Source organism: Choristoneura fumiferana, chromosome 8 (assembly GCF_025370935.1).
Source record: "Choristoneura fumiferana chromosome 8, NRCan_CFum_1, whole genome shotgun sequence".
Classification (NCBI taxonomy): Eukaryota; Metazoa; Arthropoda; class Insecta; order Lepidoptera; family Tortricidae; genus Choristoneura; species Choristoneura fumiferana.
The window spans coordinates 14,596,905-14,612,336 of NC_133479.1; the positions used below are offsets into that span (position 1 = coordinate 14,596,905).

General features: G+C 43.5%; 1 protein-coding gene across 5 annotated transcripts in view; it reads right to left on the minus strand.

Moving 5' to 3' along the window:
- LOC141430621 (protein-L-histidine N-pros-methyltransferase) overlaps positions 1–15,432 on the minus strand; it is a 62,399-nt gene that overhangs the window by 3,306 nt on the left and 43,661 nt on the right. For all 5 annotated transcript variants that reach the window (XM_074091422.1, XM_074091420.1, XM_074091421.1 and 2 more), the window contains 2 exons: positions 1,025–1,222; positions 308–483 (listed from right to left, as the gene is read on the minus strand). In XM_074091422.1, coding sequence (XP_073947523.1) covers positions 308–483; positions 1,025–1,222 — 374 coding nt within the window. The remainder of the gene's footprint in view (positions 1–307; positions 484–1,024; positions 1,223–15,432) is intronic.

The following is a 15,432-nucleotide window of genomic DNA, read 5'->3' on the forward strand; positions in this document are numbered from 1 at the left end:
CGATACGAATTTAAAGTCTAATATATCGACATTATTAGGTAGAGTTGATAAGTGAGAAGTCACTATGACAACTCAAAAAATCCCAAGAAAATTCCGTTCTCTGGTAATAATCCTCTTCAAATAACAGTTTCTATTAATATGTAAAATATAAAAAAAATATTAGAACAATTACAACAAGGTTGCTGCCCAATTCGACAGCCTTGACTTAGCCACATACGATTATTGATAGAGTTAACCATGAAAGCGGGCCTTTTAGTCGTCGAGTCAAGGCTACCTAGCGGAGCATCTAGTCTGTTCTGTCGCGTACCTTCAACGTAGGGCTTGTAGGGCAGCACGAGCGCGAGCAGCAGCCGGCCGGAGGGCGCGAGCGCGCGGCGCGCCTGCAGCACCATGGTCTTGGGCCGGCTGCAGCGGTCCAGCAGGTTCAGCATGCTCACGCATTCAAATTTCTGTTCGCGCCACCAGTCCTCCGTGTCGAGCATACTGCAACAACGTAAGGATTTTGCACATGCAGTTAGAAGCAGGTAGGTTACTAGCTTGCTAATAAGCATGCTAGTAAAAAAGCCGCAATAGCCTAGTGGTTTGACCTATGGCCTATCAAACAGAGGGCCGTGGGTTGGAGCCTACGGTTTTTCACCTCTTAGCTTTTTCGGACTTTGTGTGCAAAATTACATAGCATCAGCAGATCTCGGTAGCTTACTGCTGCTGGTAGAGGTGCGCAAAGTGGCGGGAAACCTCGCAGTTCTTTGTGCCCAGCAGCACTCGTGCTTGGGGCTCTGACAGCACGAACATTGACCCCAGCCCAACCATCCGATAACGAACGATGAATCTCTTAGTGGTGAGTGTCTATCTCATGCTGGCGGAGATTTCGGTAGCATACTGTCGCTGGTAGAGGTGCGCAAAGCGGCGGGAAGCCTCACAGTTCCTCGCGCCCAGCAGTAGGTACTCGTGCTTGTGGCCCTGACAGCACGAACAAATTTTACCCAAGCCCAACCATCTGATGATGAACGTGTGGTTAACTCACGTGAATCCTTTAGCGCTGAGCGTCTTCCTCATGCTGGCAGAGATCTCAGTAGCATACTGCCGCTGGTAGAGGTGAGCGAAGCGGCGGGAGACCTCGCCGTCGCCCGCGCCCACGTCCACGAGCGCGCCCGCCGTTGTGCCCAGCAGCATTCGTGCTTGCGGCTCTGACAGTACGAACATTGATCCGCGCCCCAACCACCTGACGACAAAGGGTATAGGTACATATTACCTGTTGAGTTCAAATTCAAGTTGTTTTTTCTTCAATCGATTTCCATTTGGGGACCATTTGTGGTCTTCTAAATCAGTTCACGTCACCAAAAATTAATTTCTAAGACCAAAATCAAGAGTTAGGTAAATACTACAAAATATAAGTACCCAAATCACTATAAATTTGCCCACGCAATTTGTAGGGTTTCCGCAATTTCACCAGGATTCACTCATCAGATCCCGGTTTGGTGACAATCTGATCCAATTGAAAGTACAAGAATCAATTACTTTTTCAACAAAATCTGACGGAGTTCTGAAGTAACAAACGTAAAAAAATACCGAATTGATCGTTGAAAATTGAAGTTCGTATCAAACTGTCCCTCTCACTCTCGTATTTAATAATATTAGCATCAGCTAGACGGCAAGATACGAAGTTCGAATTTTGTATTTCGTAGTATAGGGCCAGAACCTGAGAGTTAGAACATGGACGTATGCGCAGCGAAGTGATCGACTCATATGTAATCCTTATGATACCGATGACACACCGACCCATGCAGGGGTTCGGAAATCTTCGTGTCGTAAAATCAGCAGCAGACACACATATCCATAAAAAGATGCTATTACTTTCTTTACAATGGACAGGACACTTACATTTGTTTGAGCTTTTAAATTAAAGGTATTGTATTGTATTGTATTAAAGGACTATGTTTTCTTTGTATATTACACGACTTTCAATTCAAGTTACACAGTAGTTGGTGTTGTTCTCTACATGATTATCATTGATGTGTGAATAAAAGAGAAATATTATTAACTTAAGTTAGGAATAAGTTTTAAAGTTTAATAAAAGTTAAAAACGACATTTTTAATACAAGCTTTAAGAACATATTATTGTAACTTAATTCGACTTGAAAGACTTGATCTAAAGCAATGTAAATAGTATTTAAGTTATAAATAAGTGCTTGTGAATCAGATAAAAAAGATAATAGAAATACAATGCAGGTGGTAGGACCTTGTGCAAGGTCCGCCCGGATTGCTACCACCATCTTGCTCGCTAATCCTGCCGTGAAGCAGCAGTGCTTACAAGTGTTTCGGCGTGGAGAGTAAGACAGTCGGTGAAATTACTGGCACTTGAGGTATCCCATCTTAGGCCTCTAGGTTGGCAACTCATCTGCAATACCCCTAGTCGCGCGAGCGACCCCTGGGCGGAGGTGATCTCTTACCATCAGGAGACCCACTTGCTCGTTTGCCATCCAGTCAAATAAAAAAATAATTGGTTTGGTTTTTTTTTGTACTTTACTACCTTGCCGCCGTCACGTCATGTTTGATAGTTTGTATAAAATTGTCAGAAGGCGTATAGTGACAAGGTACTAAAGTGTAATCGACTGTACCTCCTAGGTATTAAAAAATGCTCTGATGAGTGATTAAAACTTCCGTAATTTTTAAGATTGTATAAATTCATAGAAAGCAAATCAAATTAGTCGTTAATACGAGTTTCAAAAGAAATTACGTCAAAGTACAGAGTTCGCTCACGTTCCTCGCCGCGAAAGCACATGCGATGCGCTATTATCGGCGCTGTTTCAATGAAACTATAAATTTTCTTATCTAACTTAATTGTCGATAACAAACTTTGCTCGTTGCTGGAACCTTCTAATTTAGCAGCGGAATTAGGTGCAGGTACTTCCTTGAAAACGATTTGTAGGCTAGTCGCCGCGGAGTCGAGCAACAATAGCGCAATTATCCACTACCGTTGGTCGTGTGGTGGCCGTTCGAGGTGGTTCGCGTCGGGCGCAATTACCGGGGATAAAACACAAAGCTGCGAGCTGCGGGCGCTGGCGGGCGAGCGCGGCAAATTGTGCGCCCGCGGCGGCCGCCTCGCCGGACCGGCCGGCGCGCCCGCCGCCCGGCCCGGCGCGACGTCTTCATCGCGCCCCGGGCGAGCGGCGAAAGTGGATAATGAGTAGTAAATCCAGAGCTCATTAGCTGAGAGCGAGCGTCGCACCGATCGATACGAATTCGTCTTCGATGGGTAAAGGGATAATCGCAGCTTTGGCCAGCTCTGTTATTAGCCGTAGTACCATATATCACGCGCGGCATTATCCGCGGCCCCCGGCGTCCGCGCCGCAATTACCAGCGCGAGAGCGCAGCCCGCTCTCGGATCGGTCACAATACCCTATTAGGATAGCCTTATACGTGCCCACCTCAACTCTTAAACTATCTGCACTAAGTTTTCTAGAGAACTCGTGTAATTGACGTCTTCTACACGTAACAAGACATTACGCGTTTTTAGTACTCACGTAATTGTTCTGATTCCTGAACCAACTATGGGAACCCACCGGGGAGACCGACAAGACAAACGAAAGCTGCGGTCAGATCACGTTCGCTAGGTCCCCCGGGTAACTATCTTAAATCTGGTCGGAGGTCTCTACCTAGAGTTTTCAGTTCATCAATGTGCTTAGGATTGGTTCTACGTTCAGTGAATTAAAATTACAGAAATATTTTTTAACGACTTTCAGCGAAAATTAGCTAAGTAATGCTTACAAACGCTGATCTGGCTGTCACGTCGTGCCGGTTTGCTAGTTATTTTGTCCTCTCAAATTACAACTCTGTAGGCTAATACTCGTAGTCATTGTCGGGATCTTATTGCGATACCCTGGTACCCTGGTAGAGTAGAGACTAAGGGGCTGTTTCACCATCCATCTAATCATCATCATCATTCATCCATCTCTATTTGTTTTGTTCGAATATACGGAGACGGCACCACACTTAATCGTCAGTTAACACTAATCAATGGATGGTGAAACAGCCCCTAAATAAATAAAATTAAAATTAGGTACATCACAAATCAGTATACAGAGTGTATTGCCAACCCTACACGTCGTGTGGGATACCTACCATAATGCATGTCTGAAAATTTAAGGCGACTGACACATAACCCTAAAGTGCGGCTAGTGGTGTGCGGAGTGCGGATTGATTGCTTTATTGTGCGGGCGGCGGCGCTTGCGACGCGCGTTCCATGATACATGAGGCGGCTGCGTGTCCGCAACTAATGAGCGCCGACACTCACCGCGTAATTGTCACCGCGCCGGCCCATCGCCACACATTCCGGCCAAACTGACAACACCGCGATTGAGTCGCGAAGCAAAAACGACGCGCGAATATGACGTCGCTTGTTATACCGCGAGGTGCGGGGACCGGCGTGATTGATTTATTTGCACCGTAAACAGCGCAATGAGTGGTGCTAGGGCCGCGCGAGCCTTCCGCGCTGCGGATGCCAACATTAAACAACCCTAATGCAGCCGGTGCCGCTTCGTGCTTCCATAACAGACTCGAAAAGACCATGAATGTAATATTAAAACGCTTTTCTTAAATTGTGTCGACAAAGGTGTTCAAGTTAAACCTGTTTCAAGGCCGGTAAACTCGGTACGCAGATACGAGGTCGATGCATCTGAAAACTGTAAAAGATGACGCGAGGACAGTATGTGTATTGCGTTTAGAGCTGGCACTCGATATCGCAGAGCTGGGGAGGATAGGCGAGCAAGGGAATCAATTTCAATAGAATGCGGTGGCTTGCAACAAGGAATCCGATGCGGTTATCGACGACGGAGGTGAGAGATGTGTCGCCGGTGGGCGCGGGCGGCGGGCGGGGTTCGTATCGCGATTGCATCGGAGAGCAAACAAGCGGGTGGGGGTGTCGGCCCGGGCCGCTCAAATCATATTACCCCCAGCCTCACACCACGCGCCACACACGTCATTTGAGTGTGCGTCGCTATGGCGACGGCCCGGGCCTTGCATGATATTAGTGCGCTCATCTCCGGCCGTTTAAAGTTGCCGCCCGGCCGCGCGCGGGAAATTAAAACCGACTCCGATCCGGAAGCTGCAATCGACCCTCGCAGATCTGCGCCGCGGACGCGCGCCCCGCGCCGCCCGCCGCCGCGAGCTTCACATTTGTAACAGCATTCTGATATGCTAATCCATTACTGCCAACATTCGCAATACTTCTACATATCGAGATATTAAATTCAGTCCCCACATACACACCCAGGGCAATCGAACGAATAAGTACCTCTACCCGGAAGTACAAATACCTACCTTAATCAAAATCGGCTCACATTTAATAAATTTAATGAGACACTTATACCAACTTGAAGTGCTTGTTTACATCAAGTTTGTAATTTATTGAATAGCAACCATCTGAAATCGACGCAGCCCTCTCATAAATTCGACTAGACGCTAAGAAAACAAATAAAGCTAAGATCAACGCCTTAAATCAGGGAGAGCTTAGGTACATAAAACCTACCCTTTCTTAATTCGGAACTGGGTCCCCGTCCCTTTTTAGGATTCGCTTTATTTGATAAAGCGTATCCGATAAATAATTACATACCTACATTAGCTATGTAAATATAGCTAGCCATATTAGGTACGTAATGTAATAGCAACAGCCCCTCCCTCTATGTATGTAGATAGGTACACATTTGCTTTGCTCAAAGACATTGTCGCTTTCAGGCACCTCATTAGAGCGCGTCCCATGTGAGCCCCCCTCCCGCGCCGCCGCCCGCCACCCCCTGTTAGTGCTCTTACAAAACACACACAAAGACGAGAGCAATTCTTTCTCCGAGCTCGCAAACTTGGGTGGATAATTACACTTAGATAAGACCGGTTCCTTTTAAGAAAGGATATTCAGGGCAATTGTAAATCTAATAAGTACATATAAAATTCTCGAGTCACAATGTCCGATTTTTTTTTTGTGTATATTCGGTAGGTCTGAGAATAGGATGTAAGTAAACTATTTTTCATATTTATTTATTCATGTGCGGATTTACCACGAGTTTTGCGGCGAAGGAAAACATCGTGAGGAAACCTGCACAAACCTGCGAAGTAATTCAATGGTGCGTGTGAAGTTCCCAATCCGCACTGGGCCCGCGTGGGAACTATGGCCCAAGCCCTCTTGTTCTGAGAGGAGGCCTGTGCCCTGCAGTGGGACGTATATAGGCTGGGATGGATTTATTCAACAACATTGATACAGCTAATATTTCACTAATATCAAGACTTATTATATTACCTATTGATCCAGATAAGCGTTTAGAGACAAGTGTGCAGTTATTATTATTATTATTATTAAATTTAGCCTATAACTGTGTCCCACTGCTGGGTAGTAAGAGTAACATTAGTAACAGCCTAAAAAGATCAAGGCCTGTGCTAGGGCTAGTTACATAGAAGCGTCATGATTCTGAGAGAGCAATCGATCTCTGCTATAGATTTTTGGTCAGTTTCAAAAGTTTAGTTGAGAACAAAAAAAAACACATTATATTAAAGAAACAGATACTTAAACTACCAAATATTTGGGAATTTAAATTACAAGTATAGGTATAAAGTACAAAGCCAAACACAGCCAAGGAAATAAATTCTAGTAAGAAGTGTGAAATTCTACGCGGGCGGACTCTCGGGCAACAGCTAGTAGTGATAAATTGCTGAACAGTTCAGACAGATACGGGGCCTATTATGTCGTAACCCATGAGCCCTTTGACGCACTCTGTTTCAGTTTCATAAATAAACATAACATAAAACAATAAAATGAAAAAGTTTCATACAGCTATCAAGGTCTATAATAAAATCAAGTCCGATGGCATATAATCGAACCGTCGCCGAACTAGCTGCCATTATGCCCCGCGCAGCTCTCGGGTAGCTATAAACAATAAAAAGTGGATAGTAAAATGTATAAACAATATGAGTACGGTTAAAACGTTTTAGTGTCAAGAGTGGGCCCATAAACCGTTGACACGCACCCGTAAAATATTAACGATAGCTACAAGAAAAATGACGACTATCACTGTACCGATTTTCGGTCGCGAGGACGCTACAAATAATGGCGGAGTCGAATTTATACGCGGACCCGAATTGCCCCGATTGAATATTTTACCAGGCCACGATCCATGAAATCGCCCGGCGATATTTTTCTATTTCACCGTCCAATTTTACTATCAATTGCTTAGTTTCGCCTTAAATATTATTCGTGCGACAACACGCTGCGCTGTCGTGGGGATGCTTTCCAGTTAGCTCGAGACTATGACCGCTTCACGCGAATGTTTAGGTCCTTTAGTTAGCTTAGCTGCATTGAAGCTAGAATCAATCGTATTATATTACCAATACAAGAATTAACTCAATAAAGTTTATAATAAGTTATGTGTTGTTTCGATTTCCATAATAGTCGTTTAAGAAGACTCTACAGTAGAGTTATGTTTTATGACCGGCCTACATTGTGAGCGCAGTTTTCGCGGCTGCTGACGGTAATATCTCGAACGTTTCGGGAACACAATAACCTTTAAAAGGTGTAAAGGCGTGGGCTCAATCCGAGTCCCAGTCAGACTTTAAAATAACTTCTCGGAGGCGAATGGTTTATTGCTTATTGAGTAGCTCTGACGAAACGCGCCTCCGACGATAAAACATGTCCGGAGCGGAATCTCAGTCAATATCACAATATACGCAGCGACATTGAAATTATCGCTTAGTGGGAGGCGCGTCAGTCGCCGCGGCGGCCAGCGATGACGCTGGCGAAAGTAAAACAAAATGAGAATCGCTCGGAACAATGAGCATTGTCGCGCCGGTGTCTGCGCGGGCGCACGCGGCGCGGACGCGGACGCGGGCGCGGGCGCGGGCGCGGGAGCGCGCTGCCAGCGGGCGCGCGCCATTGGCCGCCGCGCGGTGGGCGGGGCGCGCGACAAACTGCGCGCACGCAAATAGCGCACCCGCACACAAATTAAAACAATAAAATGAAAGTAATAAAACAAAGTGAGTACCGGCGAATATCCACTATCGAGAGGCTTAATGGCTGAGCGGGGGCGGCGGCGATTCGATTTATTGAACGAAGCGCTTTCGTCTCGCCATCGACTCGATTCGAGAATCACAGCCAAATTCGGTGGTCCGGGGCATTGTTAGTCAAATATTCCATTACTTGGTTAAACAGCGATAAAATTTGAGTCGTCACGTATTTAATTGGCAGTCACATTTAAATGGTACTCTACTTCTTAATCTTAGGAATCCCATTTCTTATTCTACTTGATATTTAAAACTCCGAACCCCTTTAACGAAATCGCCAGTTGGTTATTCGTAGCGGGCCGAGCGGGGTTCAAGTGCGTGTGCCCACGGACAGTGGGTCAGCTGAAACACGTGAAGTGCGTAGGCTCGGGGGGACTTCAGCCGGTCAAGGTTAAGCCCTGCCGCGCTGCGTTCACTAACCATTCCACACAGTCCAACTGCTCGTAAAAGAACAATATCATTTCGTTAGGTGTAAGGCTTTCTTTGAAATTTTCAGAAATTTAAGTAAGTACTTATCAAATACTAAATCTTCGCGAATGAGGAAAGTACCTGCCTACCTACATTCGGACATATGCACTGTCTTGTCTCATAGGTGCAATAAATATTTAGTATAAGGCAAAACATACTATTTCGTATAAATACTTGCTTTACAATTACATAAAATAACCGCATTGGTAAATAAGTAGTACTCCGCGAATGAAGAATGTGAAGGAATCGCTTAGGCAGGTACGGTCGCTTCCCTAACTTAAGTATGTATCCACTTTTTCATCCTAGTTGCATAGAAAAGTGGATACTTATGTTAGGGCACCGACTGTACTTTTCTTACTGGAAATATTTGAAGAAATTTGGAAGAGAAGATCGACTTTATTTTCACTTGAACCGGTGCACGTATGTACCTATGTAGCTCCAACTGTATGTATTTTTTATTAATTGTTAGACATTTAAGCTCAACATTATAACTAGATACTCCAACCTGTATTTACCTACATGGGCATACGCGTGCAGGACTAGGTAAGTCGAAAACACACGGGAATTAAATATTCATCCCGCGACCCCCGAAAATGCCCCATGACCACTTCACGCGAGCGACAAATACGACATAAAAATATTAAATTCGAACATGATGGTTTGCAGGCAATTTTCAATTTAATAAGAAGGTATTTAAGCACAATCCCTGGTCCCGTTCTTAGTTCCTATAAGTACCTACAGTGTTCAAAGACAATGTAGGTAATGAGCAATATAGGTACCTACCTTTGTTCATTAAGTGCCTTTCCCCATCACTATTCTCTGATGAGATCCTGGGTGTCTATCGCCTAACGTTTCTGACGTTCGCCATCGCAATCAAATGACAGATTTCGTATACAAAAACTGTCATTTGATTGTGATCGCGAGCGTCAAAAACGTTAGGCAATAGGGCCTCTGGTAATTCAAATAACTTAACAGAGTGGTAAAACCAACTATGATTGGAAACATTAAGCTGTTGCTAAAGGATCTTTGATGAGGATGACGTAGATGAGGAGCTCTTAGGCGCACGACTCTATTCTCGAGGGAATAATAGTTAGTGCAGTTATTGGTCAATTTTTCTTTCGTGCTGGTGTGTTAATAGCGTATAACAAATAGTTGAATCATTTCCAGTCTCTCGTTTTTTTGCTCATTTAAACATTCGTCATCTAATGTGTGGTGTGCCATCATGGGCCTCGCAAAATTTCACTTGCCCACACCGAATTTCGGTCCTGCGCCGCCGCGGACAACCAAAAGTTTTGTGCAGTTTTCACCTAAGATAACAGAAACAGCCTTGTAAAAAATATTATCACAAGATGGTTACCTAATATCGGTAGTTTATCTATAATTCTTTAGCTAGCGTGAGTGTCGTGAAGTGGCGAAGACACTATTTCTTCATTGCTTATCGAATATCCGTTAGTAGGTAGTACATCTTAAGTATATAGGGATGATGGATCAATCTGGGTTAGAAATGGATGCATACACGCCGGGCTTAACTTGGTCCATTAGAATTACTGCCCAGAATAATCTGAACTGTATCCGAGACACAAAACAAATCCGAGAACATACCAAGAGCTCTCACCAGTTCAAGACTGGAACGTTCAAATGAGGAAATGGCCGAGCTGCCGCGTAACGAATGTCGTCTCATTTACTAATGTGTCACATGCAGGCGGCGTTGTTTCTCAGCCCCCCTTGCACCCCCCAGCCTGGAGGGGGTCGGGGAGGGGGTAGTAGATGACCAATGGCGTCGCGACGCCACCCGCCGACGATGCAGCCTTAATTACGACGCCGCGCTGATATCCGAGATACGTGATATCCCTTGGTGGGTTCGTGTGGGTGGGTTTGGCGGCCGCATATAGTTTAATTTAGATAGATATGTACTTATATCTATAAGTGTTAATTTACTTAAGTAATCATCGTTCTCTATATAGATACACCTATTGCTAAGGATTGCTTTAAAAATTTGCGCAATAAAGTTGAATAAAGTGCTTATTTGTAGGTAGATAGTTAAATACGCACAACAAAAACAATTGAAAGCCAATTTGAAGGCATTACTACGCAGACACGTAATAAAATAGAAAGAAAGTGCGCGCGCTTCCTCTCAAACACCTCCGTCATAAAAATAAGACGTCGGCGTTATGGCGCGACGCTCAACGTCGCTCATGCACGCTCAAGGCCCGCGGTTACATAGTTGGCATTGACGTCAGCTGTAATCGCGGAAGCGTGATTACAGCCCGGTTAGTTAGCAGCGCTTCATTAGGGCGGGGGTTCATCTCTGCGGTGCATCGAGCTGCGCGCGCAAACAAATTAAAACGTAAGACGCGCCCTAATCAATAGCGGAGTCCGCTGCGAAGCCGAATTAACTCGGCCGAATGAAAAAATGAAGAAAATTATATTCGCGCGAGACCCCAAACCCTGCCGCCCGCCCCCCGCACCCCGAGGAAATTGCTTTTCTTTCAGTGGGCCGCACACACACGCCGGCGCGAGGTACGCTCGGCCGCCGCAACCCTTGCCAACCTTTCCCTTACATTAACCGGGGATGTTTGCGTTTGGAGACTAGAAAGTTTCGTTTACAACCAAAATAGAACTAAACACAGTCAATCAGTTAAGGCGAAAACAACGAGATTGTTTAAAATAATGCCTGGTACTGGTTTTTTAAAAAAGATAATCAATGTCTACAGGCGGCGGCATTGCTTACCATTAGGTAACCCGCAAGCCTGTTTCTCAACAAGCTTTAAAAAACCCAGAACTCCTGATTACGCCGTCAGTTAAGAATTAGGCACAAATAATTACCATACTTCATTTGTATTATGTACCTACATTTTTAGCTCGCAGCCGCAAAACTTGCGTTTGCTATATCATATCGGATTAGATATAGGCAGCTAAACGCTTTATTTTACTGCGAAAATCTCGAGCAACCACACTCAGTTTAGTGAAGATCTACAAGTTATTCATTATCGTAGTTAGTTCATTATTTACCTAAACTTAACAAAAAAAAATACGGGTGCCCATTATGCGTGGATCAAATACGTAAATATAAAGATGTTAGGAGCATATACGAAAGCGTGTGGCCGCGCGTACGTCGCTCGCGGAGAGGGTTAGGTACCGTCGACACGCGCAATATTATAATTTACGTTTGGCCGTATATCGAGGTGTAAGTAGGTGCTTTACCTGGGCGTTCGCTCCTGCTCAGCCCCTCGGCTCACGCTAAATCTGAGCTTTATACGTTCACTTGACGCGACGAGAGCGATATTAGTTTCGAGCAAACTCCTTCCCTACTACAATATTTATTAACTCGCTTGTTATCTTTCGCCTTTTAAAAAAATATGCAGCTCGTTGGTGTTATTTTAATATTTAGGAGTTTATAAAGTCGCGCTCGGATCTTTGTACACTATGCAAGGGTTGTAATAAAAAGGGGTTTCGTTTAAGTAGATACTGCTCTATGTTCATGTAGTTTTACAGACGAGGTTTTATCGCAATTCGCAATTGCTCGATTGATTTTTTTTTTGAAAGTTGAGAATATTTCTTGCTGCACTTATATGTAATATGTACCTACATTTGGCAGATCCATAAAAAATAAACATCACTAATTAACCAAGAGTCATAACCATACCTAATCATGCATGATATAAGCTCCTGGGAAACAATAGGTAGAAAACGCCTCCGCCCGCGGGAGTACCTAAGCCGAGAAAAGTAAGTTTCATTAAACGTGGCCGTTTTCCTAATCTGGCCGGGCAGCTTCCCGCCCAATTAACGCGTAGGCGATGAGGCCGCCCGATTCCTTCCCGGCGCCGGCCAATGGCAGCCTTGCGGGGATTAATTAAGAAACTTCCCGTCCACTCACCCCCTCTCGCACCCCTTCGCCTGCACCTCACACCCCGCGGAGTCTGCGGACACGCCCGGAAAACTAACCACCTAATGAGGGGAGATGACCTCACGTGCCTGTGTGCTTTGTCTATCTATGTACGTCTTGTTTGTTCATTTATGTGTGGTGCTCTTTTGTGCGGTGCGCCGGCATGTGAGCGCTTTGTTGTACATTATCTACCGCCCTCTCGGAGACGTCGTTAGCGAAACGGAGCCGCCGCGCAAACACGCTCTAACAGACTCCGCTCGGTAATTACCTGCGGCTTAACAATGCCTCCATCAGGTAATTGCTTGTCGGCCCACTTCTACTTACCTGAATTAAGAACCGTTGACATTTTTATGCCTAGTCCAAAGTGTTTCAACCCTTGTAGGGGAAGTAGGTCAAGCGTCAGCAGACGCAATTAGCCTGAATCAGCTCATATCACATGTGGCTTACGTAATAACGTCCGGGCTGAGGCGGGGGATAGTGAAGACGTATGAGATGACAGTTTGGCGGAGGTCAATTAAGCAAGGAGGTCGTGCGAGCTCGAAGGAGGGACAGGGGGATTGTTTGCTATACACTATGATTGAACATTTACACACTAACACTGGTGGTGTACACAGCTATAGGTAACTAACCTACCTATTAAAGTATTAAAGTACATACAAATATACAGAAATCCGCTAATCTAAAATTTCAGCAGATATCTAGGCGTTATATTAGGTCGGTAGTGATACGTTGCAAACCTACACAAAGACAAGCTCAAAGGTTGACTGGTAGAGATAACGTAAAGGGATAAGTTCATATTTTGTTCTTGTTTGTCCATTTTCAAATAAAAAAAAAAAAAAAAAATTTATTTTCGGATAACTGAGTAGATCCAAGTATTGTTAGTTTATACAATATTCTTATGAGACTATGGTAGTAAGCTGATAAGATATACTATTATTACATTACATTAAATCAAATTACCTACATTAATTTCCATGACATGATTCCCATGATTTTATATGTCTATTTTGATTTTGTGTCATAAAGTATTGAAGTGGTTAGGTACCATGTTCACTACAAACAAAGTAACGTGGCAAGCCAGAGTTTACGTACATACCTACCTAAAAAATAAATTGTGTACACTATAGCGAATATTACGAATTGAATGACAAATTCAATGAAATTTGTGAAACGTCGCCCGTTAAATACGTTGGATGGAAGCCAGACTGCGTACTGTCTGTGGACTGCAATAGACAAGGTGCCATTAATTCTTGCATGTGCAACACTCAACTAACATAAAATAACTTAATAGCAATAAAAACTTTATAGCCCATAATATTTCTAGTTTTATTAAGAACATCTACTGATAGATGTATCTGTATTCATATTTCTGTTCGTATATTTACGATTCAATAATGTCACCGATAATCTGAACTTTTTGAAGGAAAATCCAAGCCCGATTGTCTGACGTACTCGGAATTACAATCACATTCATGATTTCTATACATCAAACAGTATAGGCAAGGGAAGAAAGAGATGGTGAATGCGATCTGTATTGTCTCCGTAAAAAGTTGCTAAGGAGTAATGATCAGTCTTTCGTCTTTGTTACCTACTTATATAACCTAACCAACTTGAAAAAGTTGTAAAGCCCCCGAACTTGTCATTTCAAAGTTTAATATCTCAAAAACGGCTGGACCGATTTTAATAAGCTATAGCTAAAAATTACCGGAAGGAAATTAGCTTTCACGTGAAAAAAATCGCATCGCAATAGGTTTGATAGCTACGATTTCACAGACATACAGACAGACAGACATCGTCGTCAAACTTATAACACCCCTTTTGCATCGGGGGTTGAAAAACCAATTACTCCTCTAAAGAGAGCTACCTTTTGTTACAAATTTTCACATTTTGAGTAAATGTGAATCATCAGCGGGCCATAATTGAGAGAAACACGGCGGGCAGGGGTGCCAAAATAACGAATAGTTTTCGCGGGTCGTGTTAGCATTTTTCTTCTGGAAGTGACGGGCGGGGGGGTGGTGGGAGGCGCGAGGCAGGAGGGGGGTGGAATAACTCTCTTTCAGCGGTGGCTACACGCATCGTTTATAGGTACTTCATCGGCTCCGCTAATAACAGTGAGGGGTTAAGTGCGGCTGAAATGTTTTCATGCGCTGATCTGAAGTAAATTGAAATGAATTGTCTAATTTTAGGCAATAATCTAGAAAATCTTTAATTTGTATATATAATTGTTATGGACTATTTTTTTTATCACCATATCATCTTTACGGTTTTCAGCTGGAGTGGCAAGAGCATGCCCAGGATAGGCCGGAGGAAAGGGGAAGCCTGCGCCCAGCTGTGGGACATCAACGGGCTATTTAAAAAAAAAACTTTAAATACCAAGCTATCTATTTCTTCTGAAATCATCTGTGATTTGAAATCTATTGTACTTTCAATTTTCTTTTATAAGACCAGAACTAGGTGGAGCAGTTTTTTGTTGCGCATAAAATTATGTAAGACCTTATAAGAACAACACCTACTAGGTATATAGAAAAAATGAATTTTCAGTTCCCGAAAAATACTTGCGGTTTTCACGAGTTTTAATTTTCATCTATTTTCGTGTGTGTAAAGTAATGGAAGAGCCAAAGAAGGTTGATTATATAAATAGTGAATTACTTCTCAAGACTTTTGGACTAAGTGCCTGTTTTTGATAAATATTTATAGGTAGAGTCATTCACGATGCGCGTCATGGCTCTTATTACAATGTCATTAATGTCTAATTTTGACAAAATTACTCGTCTTCGTGGATGGCACTAGGTACCTATATAACAGATAATTTTGATTTTGTCTCCATTTATTCGGACAAAACAAACACAGACGGCAAAAGATATTTGTTACTTACACAAAATTTATCAATGAGATATGAAACAGGCCCCTAGAGTTGTGTCGAACATAAGAAAAGAGTTTTTTTTTTTGTAATTTTTTTCTACATTAGGTACTTTTAGTTAACTTTACCTATGACCTAAATCTGTCACGAACATACATAACGTGAATCTAGAGTA